Genomic DNA, 17,279 nt, shown 5'->3' on the forward strand with positions numbered 1-17,279 from the left:
GAAACACTGATTCTGCTAAAGATCTCTGCAGAGCAGGCCAGTATCAGTAAAGGAATAGTAATATCCTTAAATGTTTATTCATAATTAGAATAATTAGGAATGATTTTGGATGGAGAGAAAATGGAGTTTCTGGGTCTTAGTGAAACAATATGATAATTCTGAAGCCTACCACAGGAAGACTGGGAAAAAAAGACTATAGGAGGAGTGTTATTTCATTTAAAATTGCCTTCATACCCTTATTAACAATTTAGTAATGGAATTATGGACGGGATTTAGCTAGTGAAAAAGAAAGGAAATGAGACCCTGGTATGGATATTGATATTTTATTTTAGTTTTTGGATATTGATATATTTTTTAAAGATTTTATTTATTTATTTGACAGAGAGAGAGAGAGGAGATGGGAGGAGAGAGAGAGAGAGAGCGCACACAAGCAGAGGGAGCAGCAGGTAGAGGGAGAAGCAGACTCCTTGCAAGGAGCCCGGTGTGGGGTTCCATTCTAGGACCCTGGAATCATGCCCTGAACTGAAGGCAGACGCCTAACCAACTGAGCCACCTAGGCATCCCTTGGATATTGATATTTTAAAGAAAGGACCAAATCCTTAAACACCAGCTTTTAACTTCAAATTAGAGGCTCCTACTAAAGTTTCCCATTCCAATTTTAATCATTTGGACAGGTAAGAGACTGAGTGATAGATAGAAAACAATTTTCAAAACAAGAAAGCTTCAAGTCTGCCGATTGGGGAAAGTAAGTGGACTAATATGATTCAGTCCATTCATTCAACAGATATTTATTGTGGGAGTTAGAAATGAATTTCAGAGAAGAGATAAACAAGTACACAGATACATAATACTATGCAGAAAATGATCAATGCCACGAAAAGGTACAAATAAGAACCTCCGTCTGTGAGAGAAAGAAACACATAGATGAGGCAGCATTTGGAAGGGCAGGAAGAAGGTCACTCCCAGAGGGCTAGTGGGGGTAAAGTGGCTCAGTGTGCTTGGAGTTACAAGGGGTTAGGTAGGCTGGGCCCAGTCTCAACCCTGAGCCCTTGCCTGAGAAATCTGAGCTTTATTTTCTGGTTGTTTATAGCACTCTTTGAGACATATAGTGTAGCTTGCTTGCTAGCTGAAGGGATGAATGAAGCCTTGAAGTTTTTTTGAGCAGGCCAAGTGACAAACTCCAATTTTTGCTTTAGGAAGATTAATTTAAGTGGCATGTGTAGGAGGAATGAGAGAGAGGAGAGATCTATTATAAGAGTTCCAGTCTAGGGGCAGCTGGGTGGCTCAGTTGTTAAGCGTTTGCCTTGGGCCCATGATCCCTGGGTCCTGGGATCAAGCCCCCCATACGGCTCCTTGCTCAGCAGGAAGCCTACTTCACCCTCCCCCACACACCCCTGCTTCTGTGTTCTCTCTCTCCCTATGTCTGTCAAATAAATAAATAAAATCTTTTTAAAAAAGAAAAAAAAAAAGAGTTCCAGTCCAGAGCATGAGGTTGACTGACATTTACTATGTTAATCCTACTACGTGCCCAGGATTCTACCAGGATTCTACCAGACACTTCATATACATACTCTCAGTAATTATTTCATCCTGATACTAAACCTTTGAAGAAGGAAGAAGTGTAGAATTTCCATTTTATTGTTAAGAAACAGGTTCAGAAAGGTTGAAGAATTTGCCCAATGCCACACACGTTAGAGTGGTAGAACTAGGCTCCAGTGCAAGTCTGTCTGCTTCATAAGCTTCAGGCCTTTTTAAAAACAAACAAACAACGCACATGTTAACACTACTCAAGTAAGGATGGATTTAACAAGTACAATGACAGGGAATGGAATGGAAAGAAGAAAGAGAAGCGATTTTGGCAGAATCAGAATTATGCGGCAGCTGAAAACAGTATAAGGACAAGGGATGAAAAAAAAGTCAAGAGTCTAGCCTGGATAACAGACGAGAGCTATGAACTCAGATTTGCAAAGGAAGACAGGGAGTTCAGTTTGGGACTTCTTGTTCGACATGACAGCAAAACATCCAAATAAGAGGAGATAGGTTCACTTTCTCCAACAAATGTAATCGTCACCGAGAGGGCCCCCACAGCACACGTGGAAACAGCAGTGTCACTCCTCAGCGACAGACACAGACTAAGGCCATTCTTTCTGGTTGCCCATCCTTTACAAGTGACTTCTCCTCCTTGGCACATTTGTGCCTCTCCCTGCTGACCTTCAGGTCACTTCTCAGTGCATTTCCCGGGAAGGCCTTCCCAGTCTCTCCAGTTTCCTCATCTTAGGGCTTTTCTCTAGGGCCTCTGTCCTTTCCCTGTATCTCTCCCAGACTGAGCCGCTGGAGGGCTGGAGCTCTCTCAGAGGCTATCATTAAGTCTGACCCTCAAAAAATATTTGTTGACAGACGGAATGATTCCTATTGTTGCCCTGGAAAACAACTACCCTGCCCTATTAAGTCACAGTTTCTTTCCTCTTAGGGAAGTGCAGTTAACAACTACAAGACCAGGAAATCATCTTCCTCATCTCATACCAGGGTATTATTCATGCAGTTTACTCACTGTAAAGAGTTCCCTTGAAATAAAGCTAACAGCTAGTCAAAGATTTACGAATGTCCTAGTGTCAATCAACTTTTTAGCAAGCCCACTGATGGGGGCGCGGGAAGGGATGGGACCCGTTCCTTCTATGCTCTTTCTGTTTCCAAAATACACAAGTGGTGGTTAGAACTTCAGAATTCTTCCGTGGGAGGATCTCCCATGCTGCTCTCCTGTTGTAATTGGGGGCTAGTATCCTTTTTTTGAACCAGCTTTTGTACTCAAAAGGGAAGATTTGTGTGTGTGGCGGTGTGGCTTTCGGGTAGGGAGCACGCGGATGTTATTAGGGAAATCTCTAGTACACCTCTTGGTTCTTTTTGAATAAGGTAGTTTTGAGGCGCTCTCAACTGTCAAATTTCACTCTGTTATCTTTCCACAGGGAGTTCCCTCGAGCGTTAGAAGCTGTGGTAGTCCGCTTGTGGTGGGGAGCCTAATTCCCAGAAGGATTTGGGGATCTCGAGAGAGGGCTGGGGTTTTCCCTCATGGGGTTTCAGGGCTGCTCTGAGCCACAACTTGGAGCCGTACTTGGCTAGCGCCTGGGCTTTTATGGGGCAAAGAGCAGGAAAGCCAGCGCTTGGGTTCGCGCCCGGGCGGCCCTGGTTCGGGGAGGCTGAGGGTGGGGGTGGGGGGCGGGCGGTGACTGCAGGGACCCGGGTGGGGCGGGGGCGGGGGCGGGACAGGGACAGGGGCGGGGCGGGGCGAGCCAGGCTGCGGACCGGGGGCGGGGCCAGGCGCGCGGCTCGCCCCAGCCTAGGCCGCCGCTGGGCTCCGCCTCGCGGGCTACGCAGGCGGCGGGGCTGCGGCACGGGCCGGGCGGCACCATGGCGGCGGCGGCGCCTGCTGCTGCGGCGGCTTCTTCCGAGGCGCCGGCGGCGACTGCGACGGCTGAGCCCGAGGCCGGGGACGAGGACAGTCGAGAAGTCCGAGTGCTGCAGAGCCTGCGGGGCAAGATCTGTAAGCCGGGGCCGGGCTGAGAGGACCCACCCGGCGGCCGACGGGGGCCGCCGCGGAGCTGAGGGGGCGGCGGGCGCGCGGGGGTGGCGGCGCCGAGCCGGACTCGGATGGCGGGGCGGAGAGGGGACCTGGGCAGACGGGGGCCGGGGCCCGTACCGGGGCCGGCGAGGCGCGCGGGGAGGGCCGGCACTGGTGAGGTTGGAAGGGGGGTGTGTTGGGGGAGGCGTCGCCTCGACGGGGCGGCGTGGGTTGGGGCTGCTCTTGTCCGGAGGGAGTGGAAAGCCGGGAATTTGCGTGGAGGGGGGCCCCGGGGGCGCCCGGAGCAACGCCGGCCTGAGGGGCTCGGCTTCGGGGCGCGGCCTGAACGTGGGGACGCCCCGGCCGGGGGCGGGGGCCGGGGGCGTGAGCCGGGGGCGTGGGGAGTTTCCGGCAGCCTTGGGACGAAGGCCTCCGGGCGGTACGGGCGCCGGGGAGCGGCCCCGAGGTGGGAGCGGAGCGGTAATTACGGGAGGTGCGGCCGGAGGAGGAGGGCGGGGAAGTGGGGCTGGCCCGAGGGGAGGGGGCTGCCTGCTTCCTGGGCTCACGAGCCTGTTGAGGTTGAAAAAGGCGCCCTGAGCTGGAGGAAACAGGCCGTCCTGGGACTCTGGCGACCGCAGCTCCGGGTGTTCGCGAGTCAGCGCGCTGGGAGGGGCTCGGGGCCGGACACCTGTACTCGCCCCACCTCGCTGCGGCGGGGACTTGGATTGAGAGACAATGTGACTGACAGGGACTTAAGACAGGATGTAGTGGCTTCCTGTGAGCAGGTCTCAAAACACAGTCATCCAGCCCGCACTTAACCCACTTAATTCCTTCTTTCTTGTGCATTTAATTGTTACTTTTGTGAGCGAGCCATATTAGTTGACTTAATATAGAATTTTTGCTCAGAAGCTCCGAGCGTTACAATAGACCATTTGAATTCAGTCATTTGGGCATTTGTTTTTAAAAAGTGACTGAGCGTCAGAGTTAAAATTTTTTCACAGTAGTTTATTCAGGGGTAACGCTTTTTCATTTTTCTTTTTTTTCTTCTTTCTTTCTTTTTTTGCTATTTGTAAAATACATCAATAAAACTAATTTTTGTTTTTGTCAAAAATCACCTTTTTTTCTTTATTCAGCATCTCAGAATGGAAATATGCTTCATGTTTCCGACAAATAACCCTTAGTAAGAGGAGTACTTTTTTACTTTATGAGAAGAAAATCGAAGTGCAATAAAATGGCTAACAATGCTCTTTGTTGCACAGGATGTAAAATTTTCCTCTTCCTGAATAATGATATTATTAATTGAGCTTGGATTCTCCCCCTTTCCTCTTTTCAAGTTGCTCCCCTCTTCAAGTACTGAGATTTTATTAAATCTCAGAGGCAGGCATGTTAAATTTTCTCATCTTTTTGTTCCCAGAAGTAGTCCTAGGCAACTTGAGATCTTGAGTACAGTTCTCAAAACCTGGAAGATGACATCAGAGAAATAGATCTTGTCTATATCTATGTTCCCAATATTAAAATTACTTTCTAGGGTATAAAATCTTTTCAAAATTTGGATTAAGTCTTATATTTAATATTTATATATATCTTATTTAACATTTGGGAAAATTGTAAATGGTTTGACTTGATCTAATTTTCCATTTTTTACCACTTTTTCATTTTACTGTCCCTTGATGCTAGGCACTATCCACTGGAGCCTCTGGTTTATAGAACTGCAGGTTATACCATGGAACTACATACACACATCTTGGAATTGAGAGTTAGGGTTGGGCTGTTTCCAGAAGGATTTAGTTGCCCTGCACCTTCACCTGCTCCATAGCAGAGATATCACAATAGGAGATACCACTGTGAGTGAAACTCAGACATACAAGTACAGAAACACAGCTTTGTCTCTGTGCTTTAGAAAAACCCCACTACCCAGATTTGGGGATTGATCATCCAGTTTCTGGGAATGGTATTACCACTTTAACCATAGTTGAGGTGTCCTATTTGTTATTTCAGTTCATTTCTTGCTTTTGGAATTGCTTGGCTTATAGCTCAGGTCACTGAATATCTGCTTTTTAGAAAAAATGTATTAGGATACTTATATATGAAGCTTCTCCCCACCTCCCTCTCCATTTCTTTGCCCTTCCTTTAGCTGGTATAATCCACAGTTGGTTGATCTTCAGAACCCTGTGAAGAGATGCTGTTTTCTTTTTCCCTGAAACTGACATATGGGTTTTACAGGGTGGGGGCTGGAGGAGTCATCAGCAGGTGCTAAAGTCATAGATACGGAATGGTGGCGATCCTGACAGTGAAGATACTAAGCAACTTGAGGGTGTGATTAACCATGTCAGCTTTCCTTTTCACCATATTGGGAGACCTCAAGAGGAAAGCCTGGTAGTACCCACTAGACTGGAGATGTGCTGGCAGATTTCAGACTGCTGTTTGAGAGCTTCTAATCTGGAGAGTTAGAGCTCAGTAGGATTCAAAGTGAGCCTCAAAGGAACATCCTTTTTCCTAGACCTGAATAGGACCCTCCAACTCCAGATGCTACCACAAAAAGTGAGGATGGATTAGATTAATATATCTTTAAAGTTGTAGAGATAATAGTCTACGGTCTTCTTTAGGGGTTTCATTCCAGTATTTTCTCATATCCTTCACAAGGTGAAATAACCAGATTGACAGATTGGAAACCCATTTTGTGGTCAGTCAACTAACATTAGCAAATCCAGTGTTGCTGATAGTATTTTGTCTTCTGTGCTGATCCTCAATTCCCAGAGGTCGTTTTGGTGCCCTCAGAAACCATGGTCATTCCAAATGGTCAGTTTCCCTAATATTCAAGAGGCAGGTATGGTTGTTGAAGTCCCAGACTTGTCATATAAACCCTTGATAAAGGAAATTAAGATACTACAGACTCCATCCTTTAGTGTGAGATGCCATGCAGGGAGTGGCAGGTATGCTTACATGTACCTGAAGCACTTTTGCATTGCCCACATCCCAAGCTAGAGAGAGGGATTGGAGTTTTCTTCTTTGTACTTTTCAAGCTTCGTGCTGTTATTTTATGTCTTTTTGGTTACCACTTTTTGTTAAGTTTGCTTTCATCTAATTAAATCCGCTGATAATCAGAATGTAAGAATGTTGCTGAAAGAGCCCATGCCACCATCTTCGTGGGTTTACCTACTCAAGGGAGACCAGAATCTAAGGATTGGTCTCCTCAGATTGGTAAAGGAGTCAAATCTGAGGATTTATGTGAGTATTGAGATGTGTAGTACAGTGTGAGACCTGTGGCATCATGATGTGACCAGAACTTACTTGGTCTCCTTGGTATCTCTAGACCAAATGATGTAGAGCTCTTAGGCAAAGTAGGATCTGTGGGGTCTGGTTAAGTGCTTGAGTTTAGAAGCTTGGTCAGATTAGTCACCTGGATTTGAATCTTCTCTTAATTCCCAATTGTTAACCTTTTTGTGCCTCTGTATTCTTTTTTTTTTTTTTTCTTTTTAAGATTTTATTTATTTATTTTAGAGAGAGTGTGCATATTCTGAAACCAAGAATCAGATGCTTAACTGAGCCACCCCTGTACCTCTGTATTTTTGTGTGTATAATGGGTATAATAAAATTACTTATCTCACAGAATTGATTTGAGAATTAAATAAATCCACTTCTCCAGTCATTTCTCCCCTTCCGCCCAGGATCTTGGTCAGACATGGACAATCTCTTGGGAAGGAATAAATAGGAGATAAAAATTAATCTTTATCTGATGTTCTTGTCAATGCTTACTGGCATTTTCTGGTGTACAGAGCTGATTAAAATCAGAAGGATTGTATTCTGTTTCATATATTGTTATTATTCATGTGATTTTAGACTGCTCACTTACCTTTTGAGCTTATCTTCCTCATCTTTTTTTTTTTTTTTAAGATTTTATTTCTTTATTTGACAAAGATCACAAGTAGGCAGAGAGGCAGGGAGAAAGAAGAAGGGGGAAGCAGGCTCCCTGCGGAGCTGAGAGCCTGATGTGGGGCTCAATCCCAGGACCCTGGGATCATGACCTGAGCCGAAGGCAGAGGCTTTAACCCACTGAGCCACCCAGGCGCCCCTATCTTCCTCATCTTTAAAATGGGAATAATGCTTCATCACTAGCCATTTTGTACATGTCCCCCAGCCTGGAAGTGTGTTTCTCCTTTCCTCCACCCCGTGCTTATGTCAGGAACTCCTACACATCCTTCAAAAGCCTGCTGCATGTGATCTCCTGACCAAAGCCGCCTTTGGGGCAGGGCATCACCGCTCCCATCCTTGGAGAGAAAGTGTTAGGCCCTAGTACCGCTGGGGAGTTGTAATTCCTTGTCCTTACTCTAGCACATTTTATAGAAATTGTTCATTTATTTTCTCCCATTAGACTGCAGGCTCTTCCAGGGTGGAATTCATTCTTTTTTTTTTTTTTTTTTCTTTTAACTATCCCATTGTCAGCATAATGCCTGGGACATAATAGGCCTTTAGAAAATGCCCTATTTCTCACTATGTTATCCTGAGGAGGATTTGAAATACTAGATGTGAAATTTACTAGATGTAAATTTTACAGATAAACTAGAAGATAATAGTATTGTTGAAAGAAAACTACATGGGTTTGTGACAGGAAGTTCATTCCTTTCAAAATCACAGTGCCAGTTGAGCTTATGTTTGAACTGATGCCAAAGTTGCCTCATTAGGAAAAGGATTAAATTTTTTAAATGCTGTGAGTGCTTATTATTAGGAGATTTGAATATTGTTACCTGACGGTACTCCGTGAATATTGTTACTAATTGTTCCTAAGCATGGAAAAGAAAAATCTCATAATCATACCTGATACAGTAAGTGTTGTCTGTCTGTCATGAAAGGTTTGAATTTTTTGGTAGTAAGGTATAAATCAAGACATTTTATTGATCATGCAATAGAATTGAGAGGGAGAGATTAAAAAGTTTATTCATGCTAAGAATTTATTACTATCACATATTTGAAATTAGATAAGTAATTTAATAAATTAATAGAGGGAAAGATGCTAAAAGGTTTGTTCATGCTAAGAATTCATTATTCTCAAAAATTTGAAATGAGATGATGAGTTATTTAGGATTGAGGAAGAATCATCTTTCAGATGGATAGAAATGAGAGAAAAGGGTTCTTTGTAAAAGTTCACAGAGCAGTCTGCTAATCACTTCTCTGAGGAAGATAGAAGGTAAACCTCGATAAGTTCATAGAGGGTTTTTTTTTTTTTTAACTCTTTGAATAGCTTCTAAGAGACTGTGGAACTAATGTAGCTAAAATAAAATTATCATTTTATCCTTTAATCTTAAATACCAATCCTATTTCCTTTTTTTTTTTTAAGATTTTATTTATTTATTTGACAGATAGAGATCACAAGTATGCAGAGAGGCAGGCAGAGACAGAGAGGAGGAAGCAGGCTCCCTGCTGAGTAGAAAGCCCGACGTGGGGCTCCATCCCAGGACCCTGAGATCATGACCTGAGCCGAAGGCAGAGGCTTAACCCACTGAACCACCCAGGCGCCCCTCCTATTTCCTTTTTAATGTGCATTATGAAATTATTTGACAATAATATCAAATTATATGTTTTATTTACTAATAAAGTTCTATTCTCTTTTAAGAGCTGCTAACAGTTTTGTTGTGTAGTCATCAATGTAAATTAAGACACGTCATGTATAATAAGAAATTTTTATGGTTTGTCTTTAGTTTTGTATGTTATTTCGTCATCAAAAATTAGTAGCTAGGGACGCCTGGGTGGCTCAGTTGGTTAAGCGGCTGCCTTCGGCTCAGGTCATGATCCCAGCAACCTGGGATGGAGTCCCACATCGGGCTCCTTGCTCCGCAGGGAGCCTGCTTCTCCCTCTGCCACTCTGCCTGTGCTCTCGCTCGCTCTCTCTCTGACAAATAAATAAATAAAATCTTAAAAAAAAAAAGTAGCTAAAATATGCTTTATAAAGTTTTACCAGTGTACATGCAAACATCAATGAACAATAATTGACAAATTTGTTATTGTGGACTTGGTGCTAGGAATATCATTAATGACAGAATGAGTTTGGGCAAATTCATTAGCTTTGCCAACTCTTTTTTCACTTGTAAAATGAGAGTGGTCTTTAACATCCGTTCTAGCACTAAGTCTTAGTTGCTTTTTAAATTGAACCATTTGCTTTAAAACGTTACATGAGATGTTTTTATTTTAATACTTAAATGTTTTTCATATGCCTGTTTTGTATAAGATGCACTGTTCGAAATATTTTTGTGAGACTTATTAATGAAGGTTGTTTGAATCTTAATTTTTTTTTTCTGTGACTATTAATTTATTCAGCAGTACATAATATCTAGTGTCTGTTAGGGCATTAGCCCTCTGGACTGTGAATTGAGCCTAGGCTGTGAATGGGATGAAAAAGCCCTTACTAGGGGCGCCTGGGTGGCTCAGTGGGTTAAAGCCTCTGCCTTCGGCTCGGGTCATGATCCCAGGGTCCTGGGATCGAGCCCCGCATTGGGGTCTCTGCTCAGCGGGGAGCTTGCTTCCTCCTCTTTCTCTGCCTGCCTCTCTGCCTACTTGTGATCTCTGTCTGTCAAATAAATAAATAAAATCTTAAAAAAAGCCTTTACTAGTTTATCCTAAAGTCTATACTAAATAATGATTGGCTTTAGAGAATTACTGAGGTTTAGAGATGGAAGGTGGGGAACAAATTGCATCCCCTCATTTTACAAACGAAGAACTTGACACTCAGCTATTCGAAGTGTTACACAGTTAATGCCTATGCCTGTGGAGCACTAATCCATTACTATCAAAGTTCTTTCTGAAATGCTAGGTAGAATGAATTCGTCATTAGTATGAATGTTGCAGATGTACTGCATTTAATATATGAGGCAATTGTATTGCCTCAGTAGTAATATATCCAGAAGTAGTAATACATTTTCACTCTGCTATCTACACACTCTCATTTGTTCCTTTTTTTTTTTTTTTAAGATTTTATTTATTTATTTATTTGACAGAGAGTTTGAGAGCACAAGCAGGGGGAGCAGCAGGCAGAGGGAGAGGGAAAAGCAGGCTCCTCGCTGAGCAAGGAGACCTATTTGGGGCTCAGTCCCAGGACCTGAGATCATGACCTGAGCCGAAGGCAGACCCGTAATTGACTGAGCCACCCAGGCACCCGTCATCTATTCCTTTTTTTTTTTTTTTCTTAAGATTTTATTTATTTATTTGTCAGAGAGAGAAAGAGTAGGCAGAAGGAGAAGCAGGCTCCCCACTCAGCAAGGAGCCCCATACAGGACTCGATCTCAGGACCCCATGATCATGACCTGAGCCGGAGGCAGATGCTTAACCAACTGATCCACCCAGGTGTTGCTTTTTAAGGACTTTGTGAAGTGGTTAGGATTAGTGATGAAACTGTGCTTGTGACCTAAATGGAGATTGAGCCTGGTTGTTTACCTGTTTGTGTAATTCATGCTGTAACTCAGCTGTTTTCAGTCCTGACTGCCTATCAGTGTCACCCGTGAACTTAAAAAATTCTGGTGCCCGGGCTGTACTACCTACTGAATCAGAATTTCTCTGGTGGTACTTGGATATCTCTGGGTTTGAAATGTTCCATAGGGAGTGATAATGGACCCTGAGGATGGAGAACCTCTGCTTTTGCCAGTTGAACAGACTAGCCACAACTACTTGAGTAGTTTAGCAACCTGCTGTGTATGACCATTTTATTTATTTATTTATTTATTCATTCATTCATTCATGAGAGAGAGAGAGAGAGAAAAAGAGGGTCCGTGAGCATTGGAGGGGGGAGGGATGGGGGTAGAGAGAGAGAGAGAGGGAGAGAGAGAATTTTAAGCAGGTGTCATGCGGGGCTCAATCTCACACCCTGAAATTATCACCTGAGCTGAAATCAAGAGTCAGACACCGAACTGAGCCACCCAGGAGCCCCTGTGACCATTTAAAGAGTACCAGCAGAAAGTGTGGTGTGATCACAGGGAGGTTTTAATTAATTAATTTTTTAAAAAGATTTATTTATTTATTTGTTTGATTAGATAATACAAATACCTGGAATATAATACCTGGTACAAAACTGTGAAAAGGTGCTAAGGAGTATATATTTAAAATTAAGTTTTCTTATTTCTGTTGCCCCTAGCTATTCCCTTTCCACAAGCAAGCAGTACTAGTTTCTTATGTATGCTTACAGAAATTATTTAAGAATTTACAAACATAAATGTATGAGTATTAGTCTCTCTCTCCAACATGTAAATTGTAGCAAAATGTATACGTTGTTTGCATCCTTTTTTTTTTTTTATACTTAGTGGTAGTAGCTTGAAGATTTGTGGTATCTGTCTATATGGGGAGTTGCCTTTTTTTTTTTTTTAACAGTTGGCTTAATATTGCATCATCTGGATATACCACAGTTTATTTGACCAGTCCCCTATTGATGGACATGTAGGTATTTGCAGTTTTTGCTATTAAAAACAGTACTGCAATAAATAACCTTGTTGTTATGTCATTTTTTAAAAAGATTTCATTTTATTTATTTATTTGACAGAGAGATGCACCTCAAGAGAGGGAACACAAGCAGGAGGAATGAGAGAGGGAGAAGTAGGCTTTCCGTCAAGCAGGGAGCCCGATGCGGGGTTCGATCCCAGGACCCCGGGCCCGTGACCTGAGCCAAAGGCAGATGCTTAACGACTGAGCCACTCAGGCACCCCCTGTTATGTCATTTTTGATATGAGTGTATGTGTCTGTCTGTAGGATAAATTCCTCAATGTTAAATTGATGAATTGGTATGTGTATTTTTATTTTGGAAAGACACTGCCAAATTGCTTTCCACAGAAACTGTAGCAGTTTTTGCTCCCACTAACAATGAATGAATGATTCTTTCTTTGCTCACATAGTGTGTATTTTAAAATGTCTTGATCTTTACTGGTCTGATGCAAAGGAACATCTGATTTTTAGTTTTAATTTGCACTTCTTCTAAATGAGTTTGAGGATCTCTTCATACTATTTTTAAAATTTTTTTTAAAAGATTTTATTCATTTATTTGACAGAGAGAGAGAGAGATCACAAGTAGGCAGAAAGGGAGGGAGCAGGAAGCAGGTTCCCTGCTGAGCGGAGAGCCCTGTGTGGGGCTCGATCCCAGGACCCTGAGATCATGACCTGAGCCAAAGGCAGAGGCTTAACCCACTGAGCCACCCAGATGCCCTCTCTTCGTATTTTTTCTTTTTTTAAAGATTTTATTTATTTATTTGTCAGAGAGAGTGAGCACAGGCAGACAGAGAGGCAGGCAGAGGCAGAGGGAGAAGCAGGCTCCCTGCTGAGCAAGGAGCCCGATGCGGGACTCAATCCCAGAACCCTGGGATCATGACCTGAGCCGAAGGCAGCCACTTAACCAACTGAGCCACCCAGGCATCCCAATCTCTTCTTTTTTTTTTTTTTTCCAATCTCTTCATATTTTTAAGAGCCATTTTTATTTCCATTTTTTGGGTGAACTTGTTTATTTTGTTTGTCCTTTTTTCCTTTTTTTCTGTTTGATCCTTCAGTCTTCTTACTGATTTATGGGAATGCTTTATGCAATAAGGAAGCTAGTTATTTTTTTAGTAGAAAGATGTTTAAAAATTTAGATGCTTTGGCTGATGTCTGCATTTATTCTTGAGAAGTTGGTTGTGAGATCCAGTGAGGGTAGTCAGTTTGTTGGTTTCATCTGCTTATATAATTTCTGATGTTAGAAGAGAGATGGAAAAAGAACTTTTTGAGGAAAGATAAGTGAGAATTTATAAAGGGGTTAAGAGACAAATAGTAGATTGTGAGAGGATATTTACAGTAAATCCTGTTGACAAAAATAAAACACTGGCATGACACATACTCTGTGTCAGGTACTGTTTTAAAGCCCTTTAAGCATATTAAATTATTTATTTATTTTAAAAGATTTTATTTATTTATTTGAGAGTGAAAGAGTGAGAGAGAGAGCATAAGACCTGGAGAGAGGCAGAGGGAGAGGGTGAGGGAGAAGCAGACTCCTTGCTGAGCAGGGAGGCTGATGTGGGGCTGGGATCATGACCTGAGCCAAAGGCAGATGCTTAGCCAACTGAGGCATTCAGGCACCCCGGCAAAGTAAGTAATATAATCCTTATGGTCACTCTGTAACATTTATTATCCACATTTTACAGGTGGGGGAACTGAGGCACAAGATAGCTAAACTAAGTAACTTGACCAAGGTCAGACAGCTAGTGAGTGGTGGAGCTGTAATTCAAACTGAGCAGACTGGCTCTAGGGTCCATCCTGTTGCTCCTAATCTATATGCTATACTGCCTCTGTATTTGTTAGTGTCCAGAATATATAAAAAGTTCATGAAGATTTTTAAAAGGAAAAGAGCATTAGGAAAATAAAATATATGAACAGACATTTCACAGAAAGAGATAAAAAAAAGGCCAGTAAACATAAGGAAATACTAAACAAACAAACAAACAAAAATAAGAAAATACTGGTCAGATTTAATAAAAATTAATCAGGGAAATGCAGATTTTTAAAAGCTATCAGTTTGTGAAAAGAGAAGAGCTTGTTAATTTCAGTATTTGGTGGGGGTTTAGGGATATATGTAACTTTGCTCACTGTTACTGTGAACTTAAATGTGTAAAGCAGTTTTGGAGAGCATTTTGGCAAGATCTGTTAAAAAATCTAAATGTTTATTCCCCATGTGTTTCTACTGCATGTCTACCCTACAGAAACACTTGGACATTTGCAAAAGAGGTATATATAAAGGTTTATAATGTTGCCTTTTTGGTGATACAATTAGAGACAACTTAAGTGTGCATTATAGGGAAATGGCTGAGTAATATGTTAATATAAATACTCCAGAGCAGCGAAAAAGAATGAGGTGTTTCCAGAGTATGAAAGGAAAGAATGTCAAGATGTATCATTGAGTAAAAGGAGCAAGTCGTTAGAATGGTACCTGTTTTATCTTTTTTACGTGTATTTGGGAAAACGCACAGAAAGATGTTTGAAAAGAGATAAAACATTGGTTACCTCAGTGGTAGACAAAGTGAATCCGCTTTGCTTATAATGGTTTAATTTTCTATAGAGTATTTGTGTATTACTATGGTATGAAAAATGACTTCCTATAAAAGAATTTAATACAATTTTAGTCCAAGTTCTTTTGCTCTACTGTTGAAAATTATTCCTGTCTACAAAAATAATGGTAGCCAAATGTTAGACTTGGTAACATTTTGAATGTCCCTGAAAGTAAAGTCAACTTTTTGTCTTTTTTTTGGTAACCTTTTATCTTACAGAATTTCTAGCAAAAATTTGTAGGGGCAATATAGTGAAGTCCCATATACTTTGCCTATTTTCACCAATTGTTTGTATTTGAAAAGGGACTTTAAAAAAAATTCAATGTTTTGTTTCAGAGGAATGAGGTAAAAAGAATAATTTTGATCCTTTAAAATATAACATTTGTGTGAGCGGTACAGAACCTCTTAGTTTTGAATTTGAACAATTTTATTTTTATTTATGTATTTTTACAAGACTTTATTTATATATTTGTCAGAGAGAGAGAGAGAGCACGAGCAGGCAGAGTGGCAGGCAGAGGCAGAGAGAGAGAGAGAGAAGCAGGCTCCCCGCTGAGCAAGGAGCCTGATGTGGGACTCGATCCCAGGACCTTGGGATCATGACCCAAGCCGAAGGCAGCGGCTTAACCGACTGAGCCACCCAGGCGTCCCTGAATTTGAACAATTTTATATAAAATATTCTTAGTGGATAGGGGAAGCGAACTAATTTTTTTGAATATATTTCCTTTTTGCAAGTACTGTGTCATACTTTGCAAATTATTTCATTTAATATAAATTCATGAAAAAGATTGTATGCCAACAAAAAGGTTTTTTTGCTCAGGTTTTAAAAAGGCAGAGCCAGGTTTTCAGAAGGTCTGTAAGTTACCGAGGTCACTGTCCGTTTGTCTACCAGTTTGCCTGTCAGATGGTATATTCAAAAGAACTGATGAGTGTATTTCTGTTGTCAGAAAGTTGGTAATTATCCTTAAATTGGTTATGGTCTAATGTTATGGATATTCAATAAAATTAGAATGTTGGGATACTATGAAATTTTACCTTTAATACTATTTAGGTGATTTACAAAAAATGCTACTTTTCTGTCTGCCTGACTATGCTCATGTGCTTTTGTCTGTGCTTGTAAATGGTTCTCCTGGAACACATAACATGCATGTACTTGTACATGCACATTTGTAGGTACAACTTATTTGTATCTGGGTGCTACTTTTTTTTTTTTTTTTTTTTGAGTACTGGATCATAGTGAGTCCCATTTTGCATTTGGGCCCCCAGAATGCCATTATCAGAAGGAGCCACCATGTCCCATATGTGTCCTATCCATTTGCCTTTAGTTTTACCACCACCTGACTTTTCATTTGCTGGCCTTATTGGGTTCTGTTCGTCCGCTTTGGAGACTTGTTAAGTTTCATGTAGCTGTAGGAACCATTGGCCTATCAGGAGAGATTCCTACCATATGTGCTTTGAAGTTTGGTTTGCTACTTGAGAAAGGGGCTGTAGAGAGCTTAGGAATCAGCACACGTTCAAAAGTGAAACCTGAAGTGGGCAAGACAAACCACAGGAAGATCCTGCCCGCAACTTGGTGACGTATCTGTATAACCCATGGACACTTCCTGGCAATACCTTGCGAAACTTGCCTTTTTATGTACAGCAGTTTCCTAACTTCTTGTTCTTGACTAAACTTCAGTGAGAGGTGATTAATATGATAACAATATAGATAACTGTATGATTTATGATAATTATCGTGCATATGATTTGTGTAAAGCAAGAGGCTCCTGATTATATTCTGTAGACTTTTCCACTGAGGAGTTGCATCTTACCTACTAGGGCATTCTTGAGGAGTTGCCCTGGAGTTTATGCTTTAACTTTGTATGCTTTCTCAAGAATTGTACTTAAAGGGGCACCTGGGTGGCTCAGTCAGTTGAGTGTCCAGTTCTTGATTTCGGCTCAGGTCATGATCTCAGGGTCATGGGATCCACCCCTGCATTGGGCTCCGTGCTCAACAGGGAGTCTGCTTGGGATTCTCTCCCTCTGCCCCTCCACCCCACCTCTCTCTCTGTCTCTAAAATAAATAAAATAAGTCTTAAAAAGATAAAAAAGAATTGTACTTATATACTGTTGATGTTTTATAGCCACAAAGCAAGTTCTTTGCTCACAGCATCTATGCTAACCCTCTAAACTCTGCGGGATTCCTGGAGCCCTTTGCCCAATCAGGTGCTTGCTAGTGGCATTACCTTGCTTTAGGCATGTTGATGATTACACGGTGCTTTATTTTTACGATGGAATAGGAGTTCAGTGTTACTGAAAATATTATTCCTGATTTCTTTTACCTTCCAGGTTCCATGTTAATATTATAGTGCCTGTTGTTAAGCAGAACCAGGTTTCTGTTAGGGATTATGCAGTGTGTCGATTTTTTATGATTTATCAGTTGGATGAGATTAAAGATCTCAGGTTATATATATATTTTAAAGATAATTTATCATTTACTGGGAGTGAGAAAAATTGCTGACAGTCTAGTTACCGGAGTTAATTTATGCATTGAAAAGCCCTACCGTACTGAGTAGGAGATACTCCAGCAGTCACCATTGCCTGTTGGTACCATTTCTCATCCTGTGCCCGAATAATATCACAAATTTATAACTTCTCAGTGGTACTTTCAAGGTGACAGCTAAGGAGGGAAATAACAGCTTCAT

General features: G+C 41.7%; 1 protein-coding gene across 2 annotated transcripts in view; it reads left to right on the forward strand.

Annotated features, from left to right (window-relative positions):
• The first annotated feature begins 3,367 nt into the window (after positions 1-3,367).
• Positions 3,368-17,279, forward strand: part of RASA2 (RAS p21 protein activator 2) — a 127,115-nt gene continuing 113,203 nt past the window's right edge. For both annotated transcript variants that reach the window (XM_080815402.1, XM_080815403.1), the window contains exon 1: positions 3,368-3,538. In XM_080815402.1, the coding sequence (XP_080671528.1) occupies positions 3,406-3,538 (133 nt within the window). In that variant the 5' untranslated portion in view covers positions 3,368-3,405. The remainder of the gene's footprint in view (positions 3,539-17,279) is intronic.

The sequence above is a fragment of the Martes martes genome, assembly GCF_963455335.1.
Source record: "Martes martes genome assembly, chromosome: 1".
In the NCBI taxonomy this organism is placed as follows: Eukaryota; Metazoa; Chordata; class Mammalia; order Carnivora; family Mustelidae; genus Martes; species Martes martes.